General features: G+C 36.6%; 1 protein-coding gene across 3 annotated transcripts in view; it reads left to right on the top strand.

The window, feature by feature from the left end:
- Positions 1-21,369, top strand: part of Smc5 (structural maintenance of chromosomes 5) — a 72,825-nt gene that overhangs the window by 12,456 nt on the left and 39,000 nt on the right. For all 3 annotated transcript variants that reach the window (XM_028893962.2, XM_028893953.2, XM_037205304.1), the window contains exons 5-10: positions 149-283; positions 2,545-2,685; positions 4,752-4,913; positions 7,937-8,008; positions 18,540-18,795; positions 20,358-20,512. In XM_028893962.2, the coding sequence (XP_028749795.1) occupies positions 149-283; positions 2,545-2,685; positions 4,752-4,913; positions 7,937-8,008; positions 18,540-18,795; positions 20,358-20,512 (921 nt within the window). The remainder of the gene's footprint in view (positions 1-148; positions 284-2,544; positions 2,686-4,751; positions 4,914-7,936; positions 8,009-18,539; positions 18,796-20,357; positions 20,513-21,369) is intronic.

Below are 21,369 nucleotides of genomic sequence, written 5' to 3'. Positions count from 1 at the left end.
ATTTTTGAAAGACAGTGAGTACCTAAAAGATTATAAGAAGACTCACATCTCAAGATTTGCTTTTAAAAGAGCCCCATCTTGGTAAATTTAATACATTTTAAAGGTGTTTATGGATGATAGTTGCTGATATTTCATTTTGGTGCTGTAGGACAAAGTAGGGGAATTTGCTAAACTCAGCAAAATTGAACTACTTGAAGCTACTGAGAAGTCAATTGGCCCTCCAGAGATGCACAGATACCACTGCGAACTCAAAAACTTCAGAGAGAAGGAGAAGCAGCTAGAGGTATTTAGAAGTAGACAACTCATCTCTGTTGTCATTTACTGATTCTGTGTCTCAAAATGTGCACGAAGGAGTAATATTTCTATATATTTAGTAAATTCATAGTTGTGGTTGAATTTTTTCACCCAAGCTTCTTACTTCAACTGGTCGTTGAAAATGAGAGTGATTTTGATTTTATGAAATTTGAAATAGTTGACTGTTTCAGTAAATACATGCTATCAGTTGAGTTTTTTATTTATTTATTTTTTGATTTTTCGAGACAGGGTTTCTCTGTGTAGCTTTGTGCCTTTCCTGGAGCTCACTTGGTAGCCCAGGCTGGCCTCGAACTCACAGAGATCCACCTGGCTCTGCCTCCCGAGTGCTGGGATTAAAGGCGTGCGCCACCACCGCCCGGCTATATTTATTTATTTATTTATTTATTTATTTATTTTTTGATCAGTTGAGTTTTTAAGGAACTTTCTCATACAAAGATACATTTTTCTCTCATTTAGTACCCATTAAATACCTGTCCTGTGTCAGGCACTGTGTAAGGTTTTGAGCATTACAGAAGATAAGGAGGTGATGTTTAAAAACACTTCTGTTGATGTCATTTGGGATATTTTTTTTTCTTAAGTCAAATGAAAATAGACTTTATAAGCATAATTAAAGAATTAGCTGAAGTGTGTAGAATATTAGCTGAAGAGTTAATTTTTCATTTTTACCTTTAATAAGTACTACCTATCATTTTCAAAGATGGTTTAGTTAATGAATCTAGTTCTAGATCCTTAGATCTTAAGGCAGTATATTTTTATAATTAAGAAAACAAGCTGGGAAGTGGTGGCGCACGCCTTTAATCCCAGCACTCAGGAGGCAGAGGCAGGCGGATCTTTGTGAGTTCGAGGCCAGCTGGGTCTACAGAGCGAGATCCAGGAAAGGCGCAAAGCTACACAGAGAAACCCTGTCTCAAAAAACAAAAAAAAAAAAGAAAACAAAATATACCTTCTTTATAAGTACAACTACCTATACTTGATAAGTATTTTATTGTAATAAAGCATTAATTTTGTCTTAATTCAAAAGGAATTGGTCCAAGATTTTTGTTATTTTTTTTTTTTTTTATTCAATTCTGTGTCTGGTACTCCTTCAATTCTTTTGTCTTATTTTGCATCAATCTAATACTTCCACCTGAAATACATTTCTAAATTACCTCCCACTCACTGAAAGAAACAAGGATATACTTTTTCCCCTAGGCTTTTCAATGCATCTTTGTGCTTGTTAATATGCAGTAGAAAGATTTAATTTTAGCTTCCTGTCATCTCAAAGTCCTTAAGTCCTAAGCATTCATGAATACTAATCCTAATATTACTTTGCATTTACATGCCCTTTTTTACAGCTTTTATTAAGCTTTCATCTGGGCAGATTGGACTAAAATCTAAAATGCTTCAAACTCCAAATTATGAATGTCATATGTGGGTCTTCAAAGCTTCAGTTTAGAAACATTTTGGAGCTTCAGATTACAGATGCTTAAGTGGTAGTAACACCCATGTACATATTCCATAATCTGATACATTTCAAAAGAAGAAATATTTTTAGCATTATACTTTTCAAATAAAGGACACTTAACCTGTATTGAGTGAATTGCTTCTTTTATCTTTAGGCAAAGCCCTGGGCTTAGTGATGTTGACAGGGCTTCCTCACAGTTACATGACTAATGTATTTTAGAGCCTTGAACCAGAATGTTTCTTCATGAGTGTTACTTTCACCTGATTTTTTTTCTGGTTTGTTTGTTTGTTTGTTTGTTTGTTTGTTTGTTTCATGACAGGGTTTCTCTGTGTAGCTTTGCACCTTTCCTGGATCTCGCTCTGTAGACCAGGCTGGCCTCAAACTCACAAAGATCCGCCTGGCTCTGTTTCCCAAGTGCTGGGATTAAAGGCATGCGCAGCCACCGCCCGGCTTTTTTTGTTGTTTTTAGACAGGATCTTCTGTAGCCTAGGCCGGTCTTTAACTCTGTGTAGTTGAGAACGACCTTGAACATCTGATGCTGCTCTTGCCTCTACCTCTTCAGCACTGGGGTTGCAGGTGTGTATCACTAGGCTGGTTTTGAGCAATGCTGGGATACGATCCAGAACTACATGCCTTCTAGGCAGGCATTCTTCCTAGCCTCACTATTACAGGATTGTTTTTGTGAAATTTTGATTATATTGTTTCATTGTTAAAAAATTTTACTTGCCATGTTGTTCTGTTTTTGTTTTTCATTTAAACTAACTGTCAACAAATACTTATTTTAGACTTCTTGCAAAGAGAAGACTGAATACCTAGAGAAAATGGTTCAGAGAAATGAAAGATACAAACAAGATGTGGAAAGATACTATGAACGAAAGCGACATTTAGATTTAATTGAGATGCTTGAAGCAAAAAGACCATGGGTGGTAAGTGTTACTATCTGAGATAAAAAAAAAAAAAAAATAGGTGACTCCTCAACTGTCTTAGGTTGTTGCTTTCTATTGCTATGATAAACACTATGACCAAAAGGAACTTGGAGATGGATTTATTTCAGCTTATAATCATGGTCTATTTTGAAGGGATGTCAGGGCAAGAACACTAAGCAGGACCTAAAGACAGGAATGGAATCAGAGACCATGGAGGAATGCTGCTTACTGGCTTGTTCCCCATGTCTTGCTCAGCCTGCTTTCTTATATCCCCAGAACTACCTGCCCTGGGGATGGCACTACCCACAGTGGGCTGGGCCCTACCACAGCAATTATAATTTAAAAAACTGTAGGCCAGTCTGATGGAGGCAGTTTTTCAATTAAGGTTCCTTCTCAGATGACACTAGCTTATATGAAGTTGACAAAAAACAAAACAATTTAACTAGTGAATGCAGTGTCTTAGTACTTCTAAAGTACATCTTTGTAAGTAGGCACTCATTTTGTATTCAAGTTAGCTACTACTTTTAAAGTTTTCATTACATGTTATACCTAAGTATTTTTCTAGTTCTTTATTTGATAGATACTAATTACCACATAGCAGATAGTTGATTGAGTCACTGATGTTAATTTCAGGTTTTAGTCCTTACAGGTCTTTTCTTTTTTTTCTCCTAATTTAAAATGATCTAAAGTGTTTATTCATATTAAAAATTAAATTTGGGGAACAAGGGCCATTGTTCAGTACCACAGTGCTTACCTAGTTTGCTTGATGTCCTGTGATCCATCCTCAGTGCCACTGAGTGTCCATATCCCAGTAAGGTCATTAAGAATTTAGTTGAGATAGGCCACATGTAACTAAAGTATCTTGTCTTCTTATACATCATAATTTTCCTGACTCTGTTTTATTTTTTCTGTTTATAATATGATGTAGATATATTACCCATGACAAGTTTAAAATAGTGAATTCCCTTGATAACATTACTTAATGGGTAGAAAAATTAATTTTCCTTGTGTTTAATCCATGTTTTCAGTAGAAATAATTATTAGTGTGAAAATAGTGTATGGCTGTATATTTATGGCACTCTTACTTCCAATCAGGTTTTGCAGTTTCATTATTCTTAAACTTTTTCCTTTCTGTACCTTTTTATTGCATTTTTCCTGTTTATTATTCTTTCACTCTATCTTTTGAAGTCTTTTGGTTCCTTTTTTGCTTGTTTGTTTGTTTTTGTTTTTCGAGACAAGGTTTCTCTGTGTAGCTTTGGTGCCTGTCCTGGATCTCGCTCTGCAGACCAGGCTGACCTCCAACTCAGAGATCTGCCTGGCTCTGCCTCCCAAGTGCTGGGATTAAAGGTGTGTGCTACCACTGCCCACCCCTGGTTCCTTCTTTAAGATATTGATTTTAATTTTTTTAATTTAAAATTTGTAGTTTTTTTTTCCCCCTTTGCTTTACTTCATTCACTTTTTCAAAAGATTTTTCACTTCTAATTGGGGGAAAGGGTATGCACTTAAGTGCTGTACCTGAGGAAGCCAGAAGACATTTGATCGTTTAGAACTGGAGTGGTAGGTGGGTTTGAAATGCCTCGTGTATGCACTGGGTCTTCTGAGCAGAAAGCACTAACTGCTGAGCCATCTCTCCAGCCTTCCCAACCCCCATTCACTCTTATTATAGTATCTGTTTTAGCATTCTCTTTTCTTGTTATTCAGCAAATGTTTAGCTGATTTCTGTGGGATGACATCTCTTTTTGTAGGAGGTCCTTATTTCCTTTCACCATGTGGGTCCCAGGAATTTAACTCATGTCAAATCAGCAGCGCAATAGAAGACTGCTAAGCCTTTTCATTTGCCCAGACATTGTTTTTGTCAGGATGGTAACTACATACTTCTTTTTGGTTTTTTTTTTTTTTTTTGACCCATTTTTCACCTTTCAAAATTGAGAGTGTTTTGTTTGTTTGTTTACTCCTTAATCTTTATTAATAAATTAAAAGAAAGTCTCTACTTATACTTTGGCTTTAGTATGTGTTAATTTAAAACACTCAATGTATTAATTTCTGTTTCTTGAATTATTTGCAAGGAATATGAGAATGTACGTCAGGAATATGAAGGTGTGAAACTAATTCGTGACCGAGTGAAAGAAGAAGTCAGAAAACTTAAAGAAGGGCAGATTCCTATGACGCGTCGAATTGAGGAGATTGAAAGGCAGCGTCGTACTTTGGAAACTCGAATAAAAGAAAAGGTGCTTTTGCTCAGCTTTAGATTGTCTGAATTTTATTTAAAATAGAAAAAATACTTTTCATGTCTGAAAGTATTTTCTAGGGTTCACTTGCAGCTTTTAGCTTCAAGTTCTTTAGGAATTAATTTAGGATTTTCAGAGCTTGTTATGACTGGAGATAAATGTTACTTTAAGGAAACTCCAAGATGATCATTACTGGGTGTATTGGCTCAGGTCTGTATCTTAGCACTTGGGGCACTGAGGCAAGAACATCACTGTGACTTTGAAGCCAGCATGGGCTATAGAATGAGACCTAGCTTCAGGAGAAAAAGTGTTTTATTTTAGTTACAAACTGATGCATCATATTTCTTAGAAACACTGAACCCCATCTGTGAATGTATTATGTAACTTTTAGAATGTTAAATTGTTTATGGTGGTGAATTTTAGCTTTTCAGGGATGAAAGATGTAGCAGAAGTTTTTGCCCCACAAGCAGCCCCCAGTTAAACACACTGAGGTTTGTATTCATTACAAAAGTTCGGCAATAGCTCAGGCTTGTTACTAACTAGTTCTTACAACTTAAATGAACCCATTTATATTAATCTATGTATTGCCACGTGGCTCATGGCTTTACCTGTCCTGCAGCATGTCTTGCTCCCTCTGTGTTTCCTGGCAACTCCTCTGACTCCACCCTTCTTCCCAGCATTCTCAGTTTGGCTCTTCCACCTAACCTTATCCTGTTCAGCTATTGGCCAGTCAGCCTCTTTAGTAATAAAGCAATCAGAGTAATACATACTCACATTGTATAGAAGGATTATTCCACAGCACAAAGGTGTATTAGAGTTTCTATTGTTGTGGTAAAACACTGTGACCAAAAGCAATTTGGGGCAGAGACGGTCTATTTCACATGGCATTACATCGGTCACTGAGGGAAGTTGACAGGACCCTGGTGAGACAAACTCAAGCAGAAACCATGAAGGAGTGCTGCTTACTGGCTTACTCTGGATGCTTACTCTTACAACTCAGGACCACTTGCCCAGAGATGGTACAGCATATGACCTCGATGGGCTGAGCCTGCCTACATCAGTTATTATTCAAGAAAATGCCCTATAGTTGTATCTACAGGCTATATGGGTGGAAGCATTTTCTCAATATAGGTTCCTCTTTCCAGGTAATTCTAGGTTGTGTCAAGTTGGCAAAAAAAAAAAAAACAACAAAAACAAAAACCATCACAGGAGGATATTTTGAAAATAGATGTCTGCTTGTAGAATATGGTAATTTCCTCTTGGCTCTGGGCACTGTATTTCAGTGGATACCTAAAACTGAAAATAACACCAAACCTATGTAGTTTGAATATCCTTGTATAGGGCAAAATTATTTTAAAATGATTATTCAGTGTTTCTGGAATTTATAATGTTTGCATAGACTTTACCAACTGATCATTCATGGTGTGAAAATCCAAAATATGAACCTTTTTAACAAAAAATTTTGATTTTTGAAGCAGTATAGATTCCACATTTTCAGATTTGGGATGTTCAACCTGTATTTTTTCTCTCTTATGTGTACAAACACATGTGTTATAAATGGTGACATTTTCTTCTATTATATCTTATCTTGCCATGTCTAGTTACCAGCATGACCACTTTTTTGTGTTGGGACCATTACTAAGCAAATAAGGCTTATTTGAATAAAAACAGTGCAATCCCTCAGCAGTCAGCCTGCTAACTGAGAGCTGCTGAATGGTGAACTGATTTGTGGACATGTTGCACACAGTATGATTGATGTTAAGGGCTGGGTAGCAGGGCAGCTGGAGACTTCATAATGCTGTTTAGAATCGTTCACAGCTACAAAATGAAACACAGAACATACAAATAGTTTATTCCTAGAATTTCTTACTTCATGTATTTGGGCTGTAGTTGACTACAGGTAGACTTGATGATGCAAAAACATGAATGGGGGGGGGCGCGGGTACTATAATACATTATAAGCAGATCTGGAATTTTGCATGCCATTTTGGAGATTTAAATTAATGTAGTTGAAGTCAAAGTATTGACATCTACTCAGGTACTTCCGTTGTACATTAGATAACTCAAGTAATTGATCATTACTCTAGATCATTCAAAAATTTAAAGCAAAAGATTGTAGATTCATTTTTGACAGGTCTTCTCACTAGTTGGCAGTCATGTTAATAGTAATTGGTTATAATTAAATTAATGGATTTATAGTTGCTTTGTGACACCTGAAAATACTGCTAAATTACTTTTAAAAATTTTTATGGAGTGGAAAACAATGTCTAGAGTAAATTAAGGAATCCTATGTAACACTTGTTTGGGTTCTCTGTTCCTAAAAGCAGCAGCTGTTAAGGCAGTCTCAAAAACTATGAGTTCGTGTTTATGTAGAAATGTACATGGTCTAAAATATTTTAGAATTCTTTTCCTGAAGAGGTGTCTGTGGCTTCTGGAGTGGCACATTGTATCAGTCTATGTATGTGTATTTTAAAGTTATTAGTCCTCTAAATCATGTAGCAGGAATAAATAGTTAATTGTATTCATATTATTATTCCTCTCCTTTTTCAGCAGAAACTTTTCTAAGACTTTCATTCCTTTTTCCCTCCACATTCCAGAGAGGCACTATAATGATAGAGAAATGCCATTGGCTCTGAATTCATACACATCTGCATTGTAAATGCTCATGCTGTCATTTAATAATTGCCTGGTCTTATTTTCTTCATATAGTAAAACAAAATGTCTAGTCTGACTGTCTCATCAAATTGTTTTCAAAATCAGACAAAATATCATAGGAAAACAAATATGTAGAAATAAATGTATGCATGTGTATTACTATACCTACTTTTTAGTATTGATAGGAATAACCTTTATAGATTTCCTATACCATTAGTAATTTATGTGGTACTTACGAACTTGATTTGAATTAAAATATGGGAAAGTTTTGTTGTGGGTTGATTCACATAATTTTTGGATGGATGGGACCATATAATTGGTTTAACTGAGTTTTTAATTAACCTTTCCTTTCTGGTTCAATCTTGCAGGCAAATGATATTAAGGAAGCATCTCAGAAATGCAAGCAAAGGCAAGACCTTATAGAACGGAAGGATAGACATGTAAGACTCCCTACCAAAAGTTGATTACCTTAAGTTACCATAACTTGTTTTCAGGTGGGGACAAATGGTTATTGTAATTGTTTGGGAATTATCCAAAATCCTCCTCATTGTGTTAGTTTCTCTATTAGAGAAACTAAGATTTCTAAGTGTAGTAGATGTACAAAAGATAATTGGGGGAAATTCCTCAAAGTTACTCATGTGCTATATATCATATGTTTTACATTTTATTTTGGTTTAAAATGCTGTAATTTTTATTATCTATCTACCTACCTACCTTTTTTTTTTTTTTTTTTTTTTTTTTTTTTTTTTTTTTTTTTTTACTCAAGACAGGGTTTCTCTATATCCCTGGCTGTCCTGAAACTCTCTGTAGATCAGGCTGGCCTCAGAGATCTGCCTGCTTTTGCCTCCTGTGTGCTGGAATTAAGGGCATGCACCACCATGCCTGGCTTAAAATGTTATAATTTTTAGTGTTACCATTTGGTTAAGATTGCTTAAAGAATCTTACAATTTTAATTCCATAGATAGGAGATTTCTTTAGGGACAGGAGTGGTAGGGAGTGAAGCCAGGGTTCTGCTGTACTCCAGCTTCCCATATATAGAATTCAGGCTATGGATTGTGGTGATAGTTTCCTATACCATGCAGAATGCTAGTTATATTGCTGTAAGGTCACTAAATGTAGCCTTTATGACTAGACTGGTTCTTTACTTTTAAGATTACATTTATTTATTTAGTGTTTATGTGCATGTCCCACAGCATGTGTGTAGAGGTCAGAAAAAAAACCTGTAGGACTTGGTTGTCTCCTACCATATGGGTTGTTGAGCTTGGCATCTTTACCCCTTGAATCTTGGTTTAGTCTAGTCTACTAGTCTCTGGTCTTTTGATTGAGGACTTGACAACATTATATTCAGTTTTTATTAGAAGACCTGTCTTGGCATTTTGTTGATTTTTGTGTTTGGTGTTTTCCTGTTCCTTGTTTACTTCATTACTGTTCTGAGGTGTCTTATTCTTTTCTGTAGCAGTGCGCCTATGCAGTCTTTCTCTTTAGCCTGAAGGGTTCCTTCAGGTATCTTCTCTGGGGCTGGGTTAGTCATAAGTTCTGTTAGTTTTTTATTTTTTGTTTGTTTGTTATGTGGAAAGCTTGTCTTTTTCCTTAAAATAGGACATATCGTTTAGCTGTGTGTGGTAGAGTTTGTTGGTACATGTTGTCTTTCAGAGTTTAGAAATAATGTTGTTCCAAGCCTCCCAGCCTGTTGGAAAATATGCTGGTTTTCTAGTGGGCCTGCCATTCTGTGTGACTGATGTTTTTCTCTTGCAGATTTCAATATACTTTCTTTGTTCTATACATTTAGTATTCTAATTAGTTCTAAATGCCTTCTACCTGGATCAGTATCTGTATTTAGATTTGTGAAATTTTCTGTTATGGTTTTGTTGAAAATGTTTTCTATGCTTTTGGCATGAAATTATTCTTCTATGATCATGATTTGGACTTTTGTCATAATATCCCATAGTTCTTGAATGTTCTGTTTGTACCATCTATTTTTAATCTCTCAATTGTCTGCGTGTTCCAGTTTCTTCTACCTTATGTTCAAGTCATGATATTCTTTCCTTCCTTTGTTCCATTATGTTGGTAAGGGTTTTTGTGGAGCCTTTTATTTGACTTAATAAATTTCCTATTTCTGTTACTTCACATTACTTGTTTATTTATTTATTCATTCAGTGTTGTGTGTGTGTAGATGTATGTATGAGCATGTGTGTGTTATATGCCATGATATGTGTATAGAGGTCAGAGAACAACTTGTGGGAGTCTGTTCTGTCCTTCTGCCTTGTGGGACTTAGGGATTGTCTTAGTTTGGGTTTTATTACTGTGAAGAGACACCATGACCATGGCAACTCTTATATAGGAAAACATTTAATTGGGGCTGGCTTACAGTTCAGAGGTTTATTCCATTATCATGGTGGGAAGTATGGTGGTGTGCAGGCTGACATGGTACTGGAGAAGGAGCTAAGAGTTCTACATCTTGATCTGCAGGTAGCAGAAGCAACTGTATGTCACACTGGGTGTAGCTTGAGCAGGTATGAGACCTCAAAGGCTGCCTCCACAGTGACACATGTTCTCTAACAAGGCCACACTTACTCCAACAAGGCCATATCTCCTAATAGTGCCACTCCCTATGAACCAAGCACTCAAACACATGAATCTATGGGGCCATACCTATTCAGACCACCACAGGGATCAAATTCAAGTCTTTACAATTGTTGTCATGCAGTTTTACTCACTGAGCTATCTTACCTTTGAGGAGGATCTTAATGAGAATTTGAACATGATAAGTCTTTTTTTTTTTTTTTTTTAAACTTACTATTTACATAGCCCAAGATAAGTCATGAACTTTGAATTCTCCTGTTTCTGGTGCTGGGATTATAGGCATGAACCACCACTCTGGGATTATGCAGTGTTTAGGATAGAACACAAGACTTCATGCATGCTAGACAGTCACTCTACCAATTTAGATACATCTCCAGCCTCCTTCCTGTCTTCAGTTTTCATATTTATCTGGTTCCATATGAGACTTGCCTTGAGTCTATCCTACTTAGAATTCATGAGTTTCTTATTTCTGATTAGTGGTTTTCTGTGAAGTTGGAAAGCTTGGGGTTATTTGTTTCTTCTGGTATTCTTTTTACCTCCTCATCTTCTGAAATACTGTTTTGCATGTTTGATATACTACGGGTCTCTACAGATATGTTCATTTTTCTTTTTTGTTCTCAAATTGCATAATCTGAGATGACTTTGTTTAGTTTACTTATTCTTTGTAGGCTTTTTTAGATATGCTTTTGAATCCCTCTAACAAAACCTCATTTTGATTAGAACACTTTCAGTTCCAGAATTTCTAATTGGCTGGCTTTTGTATTGCTTGTTTCTAGTGTCTGCATCTATTGATATTGTCTCTTCAGGGAAACTTGTTTCTTATAGATAGCGGTTTTCTTATGTTTGTAAAATATAGATAGATGTTTTAAATAAAGTCTTTAGTCTTCTCTGTTTCTATGCTTGTTTGGATATTTTTTCTGTTGACTTTTTTTTTTTTCCCCTGTGTGGGTGCCAAACTTTCTTATTTCTTAGAATGTATTAACCAATTTTGGTTTTTGGTCAAAAGTGCACAGTTTAGATAACAAAATGTGGCAAGTCTAAAAATCACTTTTCTTCCTTTCACGAAAGCATGATGTTCTTACTCATCAATGATGAGTGTCTGCTTATTTGTAATACTAAGGCTTGAACCTAGGCTCCCACTCCAGGCAAGTGCTCTACCTCTGAGCTCTACCTTCAGCCTCATTGATGATGTCGGTGATTGTCTAGTGACTTTCCTCAGTTTTTAAAGTAGTATTTACTGGCTTTTAAGTCACTGTTGGGTTAGTCTTTTCACAACCTGACTGACTTCTTTAAATGCCTGGAACTGTTGTTTGTGCCAAGTTTGGAGAATGGGTGTGTTGGGCTGTGCCCTCAGCACTTGAGTCCAATCATTCTAACTGTTCGTTGATTTCCAGTCTTTTTTTTTTTTTTTTCAATCAGTGTTGCCTAGATTATAATAAACTTAGGGTCGTTTCCATTTTGCAAATATACACACATCTGTTGCAGCCTTCACTTCCTGTGTTTATAGACTTCAAGGTAAAACAAGTGAAAGCTGAGGTTGCCCTGGATTTGCACAGTCCTATTTGTATAGGTACCGCTCTGGACGCCAGAAGCTTCCAGAGGCCTAATTGAACAGCTCAGATCCATTTTCTCTATTAAAGATTTTTTTGCTTTGCTTGTTGTTTGCTACAAATGTTATTCTTATCCCTTTTCAAGCAGCTATGATATTCAGTAGTTCTGCTGATTGTTTTTAACAAGTAAGATCAGGAACAAAGTTGTTAGATTGGATAAAGACAAGCCTTATGAATACTGTTTTCTAGGAAGTTGCCATACAGAGCAGATGACAGTTCTCCAAAAGTAGTTGGGTTGCTAGCTTTCACTATCATTGTGGGTTATTATCAAAAATATGGCAGAAGTGGGGAGACAGGATGGGTTTGGGAATTGGGCATGTTTAGAACTTTACAAAGCTTATCACTTTTACCAAGATTCCATGCAGATTTGGTTTGGCTAGTTGACATTTCCAAGTTTGCTACAAACATTTGATTAAAGTTAATTTTGACAGTTTTTGTCATTGTTCATTGGTTTTATAGAGAAGAAGCTTGTGGAGTTCCTTATTTCACTATTCTTGATGAAATCTAAATATTTTCTATATCTACAGAAAAGTGTTGCTGGGATTTTAATAAGAACTGTGTTAAACCTTGGGGGAGAATTGAAATTTTTACTCTTTTGAGTCTTCTACTCTAGGAACATGGTATGTGTCCATTTATTTAGATTGTTTTGTTCCTTCCATCAGCATTGCCTGTTAACAGCACACATTTCGTCTGTGTTTTGTTAGGTTTAAACCTTAATCTTTCTATTCCCTCTCTCTTTGTCTCCTCCCCAACCAGATTCTGTGGATTTTTTTTTTTTAAAATACCATGTCACATGTAAATAGAGATAGCCTTAGTTTTTCTTTTCTGATTTGTGTTTAGTTTCCTTTTCTTGTCTTATTCCACTGGTCACTATTTCTAGCACTGTTGAGTAAATGTATTGGACACAGACTGTCTCATGATCTTAGGAAGCATTGAATTTCCACCATTAAGTGTGTATGTTGTAGACTTTATAACTAGGATGCACTTTATAAGATTCAGGAAGTTTTTCTACAGATTGTTTCTGAGAATTTTTATTTTGAATGAAGTTAAATTTTTGTCAAATACCCTTCTGTCTATTGATATGTTTGTATCATTTTCTTCTTTACACTATTTATATGATGGATTTACATTAGTTGGTTATTTAATGGTAAATCAGCCCTACTTCCCTAACATGAACACCACTTGATTGTAGTGTATAAATGTGTATCTCTTTTTCATACATGAATGACATTGCTAACATTTTGTTTATGGGTTTTTTTACTCTGTTCATGGAGGATAGTGTTCTTCTGTAGTTTCTTTTTCGCTATGATGTTTGGGTGTTAGATAGTAACTAGTTTCCTGAAGTGAATGGGAAGTGACTTTCTGAAAGGAATGTGTATGGGACTAGTGTTGATTCTCCTTTAAACATTTTACATGATGCTCAAGTGAAACTACTTGGTCCTGGAGGTTTTGGTTTTTTTTTTTTTTTTTTTTTTGGTTTTTCGAGACAGAGTTTCTCTGTGTAGCTTTGCGCCTTTCCTGGAGCTCGCTTTTTAGCCCAGGCTGGCCTCGAACTCACAGAGATCCGCCTGCCTCTGCCTCCCGAGTGCTGGGATTAAAGGCGTGCGCCACCACCGCCCGGCTTTGTTTTTGTTTTTAATATTAATGTATTTATGTGAAGGTGGGGGTGAACTCTATACCACACATCATGTTTGTAGAAGTCAAAGGATGATTTGTTGGAGTCAGTTCTTTTCTTCTACTGTATGGGTTCTGGGAATCAAATGAACTCAGGTTATCAGGCTTGGTGCTGGGTACCATTACCAGCTGAGCCATCTTGCAGGCTCCCTGGAAATTTATTTTAGAAGTATTTAAAATTGTGAGTTAAATTTCCTGAACATGGCTTTCAGGTTGTTCAGATAGCCTCTATTCAGGTTTTGGTAATTTGTGTTTAGAAAGCAAGCCAGTTTCCTTTGTTCAAATTGTCAAATTTATGTGTACCCTTGTATCTTTCATTACATACCTAGAGACTAGTGAGATCTGGGTGTTATTTCATGGACAAGTTGTGTTTCTTCCCATTTTTTCCTCCAGTTCTCTTTTTAGTGTCTTGCCAGAAGTTTGTTAATTTCACTGATTTCCCCTCTTCATTTAGTTTCGTTGCTTTTTTTTTCTTTCCTGTTCTATTTTTCCTTTCTATTTATTCTTGTCTTATTCTTCTTCTACTGCTTGCTGTGGTTTTATTTTGCTCCTTTTCAAGCTTCTTGAGCTGTAATTTGCTGATCTGAGACATTGTGGACACTCTTGGCAATGTGCATTCTCTTTTCGTCACTGCTCGAGCTCTAGTGTACACGTTTTGTTATGTTGTATTTTTATTTTCATTCAGTGTAGTGTGTTCTCCAGTTTTCTTATGATTATAATTTATTTGCCATTTAATAAACTTTTAAAATAGTTTCTAGCTTGAGACTTCTAACTTCGCTATAAATATTCTTATAAATCTTTGTGTTTGTGCACATGTGAGTGCTGGCAAACATACGCCACAATATACATGTGGAGGTCAGGAAACAACATCAGCAGCCAGCTCTCACCTTTTATCTTGTTTAAGACAAAGTCTCTTTTGTTGTTGGCCACTGTATGTGCTAAGCTGGCTGGCCCATGGATTTTGGGGGGATTCTCGTGTCTCCGCCTCTGTAAGAGCACTGGGATTACAGAAATGCAGATTTTACATGTTTCTGGGCTTCTGTCTTAGATTTCTATTGCTATGATAAAAACCATGACCAAAAGCAACTTGGGAAACAAAAGGTATGTTTCTCTCAGGTCACGGTACATCAATCACTGAGGCAAGTTAGGGCAGGACTCAAGGCAAGAACCTAGAAACAGGAACTGAAGCAAAACCCATGAGAAACTCTGCTTACTGCCTAGCTCCTCATGGTTTTCTCAGCCTGCTTTCTTAGAAATCCCAGGACTGTCTGCCCAGGGGTGGCTGCCCGCACTGGACTGGACCTTCCCACATCAGTCATTAAATCAAGAAAATAAATACACTGCAGACTTGCCTACAGCTCATCTTGTGGAAGCGTTTTCTCAATTGAGGATCCTATTCCCAGATAACTCGAGCTGTGTCAAGTTGACAAAAACCAACTAGCACAGGATCTAAACTCAGGTCCTCACACCCGAGCCCTCTCCAGGCACTTGTACGCCTTTTGTATGTCCTTATGCTTTTGCTTCTCTTGGGAAAATTCCTAAAAGTGCATTTGTCGTAGATTATATGTTTTCTAGGACATCTGTTGATAATTTAATGATAATTGATAAAACTCAGCTTGCAGTGGCTTGGCATTATTTCCAGAGGTCTTTCGTTATAAATATTTGAAAAACTCATTTGAAGTAGTCTTGGAGGGGATAGAGTTAGGTATTTATAGGAACTATTCTTACATTGTGGAAGATGAAAGCTGCGGATGTGATGAGTTTAAAGTAAGATATGATTTTAAGCTATTCTCTTAATGGAGTGTGAGACAAGAACATGAGCTTTCTTAATAGTGCAAGACAGCAGTAAGGCTTAAGAATGGAGGAAGTGAGAGGACTTTACGTAAGACTGTGAATGTATCAATGGTAGTTTTGACTGCCATTTTTGTTGCTGTAAATGTAAAATTAGACCAGTTTTCCAGGATGCTTTACATTATTTCACTTACTTAGATATAGCAGAAACATATAGTTAGTTAGAATTAAGCTTATTCTTTCCCAGTATAACATATGAGTTGAGGATCAATGGGTCTTAGCAAGGGAGTAATTGAGTGGCATGTTATGGAACCCAGTTGACTGGCAAAATAAAGGAGATGATGGCTTAAGATGGTAGTAAATGGGTCAGTAGATTACAGGACTCTGTGGGTGTAAGGAATAGGTAGACTGGGAATGCCAGGCTGAATATAGTGGAGAGGAGGAAGTAATTATCAAAGAATAGGTTTGCAGAAATACAGATTTCAGAAGCTGCATGGTTTTTGGTGATTTACATTGTCTACAATATAAGGAAAATATCGTTGAAGTTAAAGAAGTAAAGAAACACAGAGACCAAAAAGATTGACTTTCTGTGTTTAGGTTGAAGTCACATGACCCACAGGCATAATGATGGATTAAAGAAGACAGTGAATCAGGTGCCAAGTCATCAGTCTGTAAGTAGTGAGGGAGAACTTTGAGGGAAGTAGTTAATTCGCAACAAGGATGATGGGTAGCAAAGTCTGATCCCATGGTATTAAAAGAAACTGAAGTAGAGTGCAATTAAAGGAGGAAGGAGGCAATTGCCTCTGCTCTTGGCCCTAAACTACTTGAGAGCTCAGTAGAGAAGTATCTTCCATAAATACCCAAGTTTTAGCTAGAATAAGAAAGTACATTCAGAGAGATTGAGCAACACTATTGTAGGATCTAGCAAAACCTGGAGATGTGAGATTTAAACTTGCTGTGTGTTCAAGTTCAGCATCAGTACCAGTTGTGGTAGGACTGAAGTGATTATTGATGGTATTGATAGTCTGCTAGATGAAGGTAGCGAATTGTTACAGTTGAGAAAACATCTAAATATTAAGGAGTCATTGAGATGTGCTTCTGTTTTTTAAGGTCCAAGTTTAAAGACCTTTTGGCAAGTTTTTTGCCCAATCCACTGTTTTTTTCTTTCTTTTATTATTATTATTACTATTTTTAGTAGCATGGTGCTGAGAGTACAGAATTTATGTATACTCAGTTTCTTGTCTCTCTTATGGGCTTGGATGTTTTTATGTGTTTAGTGATTTCTTATTCTTATACTCTGACATGCTCACTCTCCTGAGTGGTTTGGATTTTGTAAGTTTTATGGCTGAACACTATGATTTCTTGTCTGTTTCTTTAATTTTCAATGTATGTGTGTGTGTTTGTGTACATAAACATTCTGTTATTTTCTTTTATTTCTCTCTGTTTCCTATAGAAGACAGGATTTGGCCTTTTTTTTTTTCTTTTTGGCAGATTTTACTTTATTTTCTTGATAACACCAAATTTGAATTTTCAGAAAGAAGTTCCTAACTATGGGGACTAACGTGTGATGCTTCCATATGACAAGACATGATACTGGGGTTAAGATTTTATTTTTGCAGGAATCTGTGGGGAGGACAGTGAAAATGCCATCAGTAAAGCTTAAATGACCCCATATAATACAAACATTTTACAAATAAGATGCAAGTGGGCACTGAAGAAGAGTGAAATCTTAAAGACATTCCATCACATACCTGCATTTTCCATAGTCTCTATAATTAATTGCTTATAATTTATAATGGAGGAAAGAGAAATGTGACTTAGAAATAAAACTAGTTAACAGATTATACAATGTGCTAAATTTATTTTAACACCATTCTAGTTATAAAATTAAATGTAGAAGTATACATTTGTATATATCTGGCTTTTTGTTTTTTTTGGTTTGTGTGGGTTTTTTTAGATTTTTTTTATGTATATGGGTGTTTTGCCTCCTTGTATGTCTGCACCATGTGTGTTTCTAATGCTCTCAGAGGCTAGAAAAGGGCGCTGGATCCCCTGAAACTGAAGTTACAGATGTTGTGAGCTGCCGTGTGGGTGCTAGGAATCAAACCCAGGACCTTGGAAAGAGCTCTTAATCACTAGCCATCTTCCAGTCCCCCATTTGTATATGTCTTAAAGAAAATGATATTTTTGGTAAACTATTATTTTGATTAAATTCTACTGATAACAAGTGGTAGCCAATACATCTGATTTTAAAAAATAATTTATGCTGATTATAAGTCAAAAAGTTTAAATATAAAGATTGATGATTAAAATTTCAGTGTTAAATTGTTGGCAGAACATAATTTTGTTGAAAGAAAATTGTTTTGGTTTAAAAGTAAGAACTTAAAATTAGTATCACTTTTTTAATTTTGGTCATAGTGTATATATCTTCTTCCTGTAAATATTTAGGTATGGTTGATATATTGTATACCCCAATTAACTTATCTGGGGGTCAGAGAACAGAACAGCCACTATATTAAACATAGAGGTTAGGCAGTGGTAGCACATGCCTTTAATCCTAGCATTCTGGAGCCAAAGTTCCATCTAGATCTCTGAGTTTAAGGCCACACTGGAAACAGCTAGGCATGATGGCACATACCTTTAACTCCAGCACTTGAGATCTCATGTCTTGCTTGGGAAAGACGCATGCCTTTAATCCCAAGAAGTGAGGGCAGGAAACAGAAAGGTATAATAAGGCATGAGAACTAAAAACTAGAGGTTTTTAAGCTTTTAGACTTTTAGCAGCTGTTCAACTGAGATCCATTTGGGTGAGGACTCAGAAGCTTCCAGTTTGAGGAAACAGGATCGCCTGAGAAGTTGGCGAGGTGAAGTTAGTTGTGGCTTGTTCTGCTTCTCTGATCTCTCAGTTTTCACCCCAATATCTGGCTTTGGGTGTTTTTTTTTTATTAATAAGATCATTTAGAAATTCATGTTACATTTAGGCATCTGGTTTTGCATGTTTTTATTCATCAAGTATTTTAATCAGCTAACTATATGTTAAGTTGCTCTTAAATATTTTTGATATACTTATGAACAAATTACGGGTAGTCTGCTGGGTAGTGATCTGCTAGTATACCTCTTAGTGAGAGGAGTGCTTGTAGAGGGGTGTGTGGGGGGGGGTGACCCAATCCTAGGTCGTCTGTATGCTAGACAAGTCAGCTCTTCCAGTAAGTACTACACCACTGCCCTAGTCCATTTAAAACTATATCACTGCAAACACCGAATAGAACAGAAGAAAACCGTCTGAGACACTAACCTCCTTTTGTTTTATTAGATTAAGGAACTTCAGCAGGCCTTAACAGTCAAACAGAATGAAGAACATGACCGGCAGAAGAGAATAAGCAACACCCGCAGGATGATAGAGGACTTGCAGAATGAGCTCAGGACTGCAGAGAACTGTGAGAACCTTCAGCCTCAGATTGATGCTATCACAAATGATCTGAGGCGAGTTCAAGAGGAAAAGGGATTGTGTGAAGGCGAGATCATTGATAAACAAAGAGAAAAGGAGATGCTAGAGAAGCAGAAACGGAGTAAGTTTCCTGAGGGCAAAGAATAGTTTATAAAATGGAGACTTGCTTATTTCCCCTAATCTCACCCCTCATACTGATTTCATAGCTCAAACTTCAGGTCTTTGATCCATTCTAGTCTGTTGATCTGAATGCTGGGTACATACAGTTGAAAGGGATTCAGGAAAAGTGGTGCTCTCCTTCCTTCCCTTAAGTCTAGCAGTTCACTGCAATCCTCCTGCTTCTGTTATTACATCATACTTCAGTGCTGCTTAATTAACTTTACAGACCTTTGTTTCCTGTTTTCTCTAAGTGTAGATTTTAGCTCAAAATGTCCTCCCTCCCCCCTCCCCCCCCCCCCCGTGTGTGTGTGTGTGTGTGTGTGTGTGTGTGTGTGTGTGTGTGTGTCTTTCTCTCTGTTTGTCTTTGTGAGACAGGTTTTCTCTGTGTAGTCCTGGTTGTCCTGGAACTCGCTCTTGTAGAGCAGGCTGGCCTTGAACTCACAGAGACCCACCTGCCTCTGCCTCCTGAGTGCTGGGATTAAAGATGTGCCCCACCACCGCCTGACCTTCTTTTATTGTAATTTTCAAAATGACTATATTAGTAATGCTGACATTTGTTACTGTGATAGTTTTCAGTGTCAAGTGTACATTTTGTATGCTTGGGTTAATGCAGCACTCCCATTCTTGCTTTTGTACTTTCTTAACAGATAGACTTCTAAACTTATTGACAGCTGGGTACGTTATAATTGAATTGCCTTTTACTGGTAACATTTTTAAGGGTTTTAATTTGCCTTTTTTTAGAAAACACTATTTGTTGTATTTTATCTTTAAATTAAAAGAAGTTAATATTTGTAAAGCTGGGCACACAGTTGTCACTGGGCACACATAGAGGTCAGAGGACAATCTTCTGGAGCTGGTTTTCTCCTTCTACCACTGTGTGATCTCTGGATCACACTGAGGTCATCAGGCTTGCAGAACGAGAACTTCCATCCACTGGGCTATTTCACCAGCCCAGCAGTTCCTTCAGTCTGGAAAGAGGAAAATCCAACTTAGTTGTCATACTGTTTTTCTGAATTTTGCATCTTGCTGTCCTGCTTCCATCAAACCAGGTTGTTTCCAAGGCCTTCTCCATGGTCCTCAGCTGGGGTTTGTCTCCTGCTCCTGCACTGAGTAAATCTGCTTAAGAATAGACGCTGAAAATGAATTTCAGTATTTTTGTGTTACCTGAGAACATTTTAAATTTAGTATTCCCCTTTCTTGATCTTGTTATATATCCAGTTCTACATTAAAGGTGGAACTAAATACCTTTTCTTTTTTCCTCTCAGGAAAAAAAAAATCTTATGGCCCTTACCACTGTCTTCTGCTAGAAAAACTACTCTTCTTTGTCTTTTTTATCCCCAGGTGCCCTTGGTTTTCAATGGCTTCAGGGTCCTTTTTATTTTAGGTGTTCAGTGATTTTAGAAAGATTTTGGAAGATTTGTCCTGGCTGGTATTTATAACCTCTAGACTTAAGATATTCTGTATTGTTTACAGATTGACATACTAATGTTTTCAGAGAAATGATACTTTTCCTTCCAATTGTAGGTGTGGGTGATCATATCATACGTTTTGACAATCTTATGAATCAAAAGGAAGATAAGCTGAGACAGCGGTACCGGGACACATACGATGCAGTCGTGTGGCTGAGAAATAACAGAGATAGGTTTAAGCAAAGAGTCTGTGAGCCCATAATGCTCACGGTAAGAAGTTTCATTCATTTTTTTAATATTGCTTTGTTTTACTATTGGGATAATCATAGATTTTTGTTGATATAAGTAAGTCTGCCAGGTGTTGTTGGCACACACCTTTAATACCCAGCACTCAGGAGGCAGAGGCAGGCAAATCTCTGTGAGTTCGAGGCCAGCCTGGTCTACAAAGTGAGTTCCAGGACAGGCTCCAAAATCTACACAGAGAAACCCTGTCTCCAAAAAAAAAAAAAAGTTGAAAGCGATGTTTGACAAGCAAGAAAATCATCTATTATAAAAGCTGTCTGAGGATTTTCTAACTGAAGCAAGTAATTGATATAAAAATAATTGATAGTGTTGATGACTGGGTCATCAGGAATAGAAAATCTATAGCAAATAATTTAGTGAAATTTGGTCATAAGTTTAATAGAATAATTTTCATCAAATTATCAGGTGATTAATTTGGCTTTTTAAAGGGATATAAGAGTAAGAAAACACATTTCTTAATGGTGATATACTAGATATAGATAAATAAGATTAGAACCTGTCCCCAAAATAACCAAAGAATTATTTTTTCTAGGTGCTTTTTCTTTGAAAAATTTTAATAGATCTTTGCAGAATTCATGACAAGCCCTATTTCCCCTAACTTACACTTTATTAAGAATAGCATAGATTTAATTCTTATTATATCTGATATTAGTAAAATCCATATCCATAATACATTCTTTTCTTCACAGTTGCATGGACCTATAACCGCAGCTCTCAAGAGGCTGGGGCAGGAGGATTTAGAGTTTGATGCTAGCCTCAGCTACATGACAAGTTCCATTCTAGCCTGGGTTACATAGTAAAACCCTGTACTCCAAAACCAAACA

Source organism: Peromyscus leucopus, chromosome 1 (genome assembly GCF_004664715.2).
Source record: "Peromyscus leucopus breed LL Stock chromosome 1, UCI_PerLeu_2.1, whole genome shotgun sequence".
Classification (NCBI taxonomy): domain Eukaryota; kingdom Metazoa; phylum Chordata; class Mammalia; order Rodentia; family Cricetidae; genus Peromyscus; species Peromyscus leucopus.
Note: the sequence above shows the minus strand (reverse complement) of the source record. Positions and strands in the feature narration are given on the sequence as shown.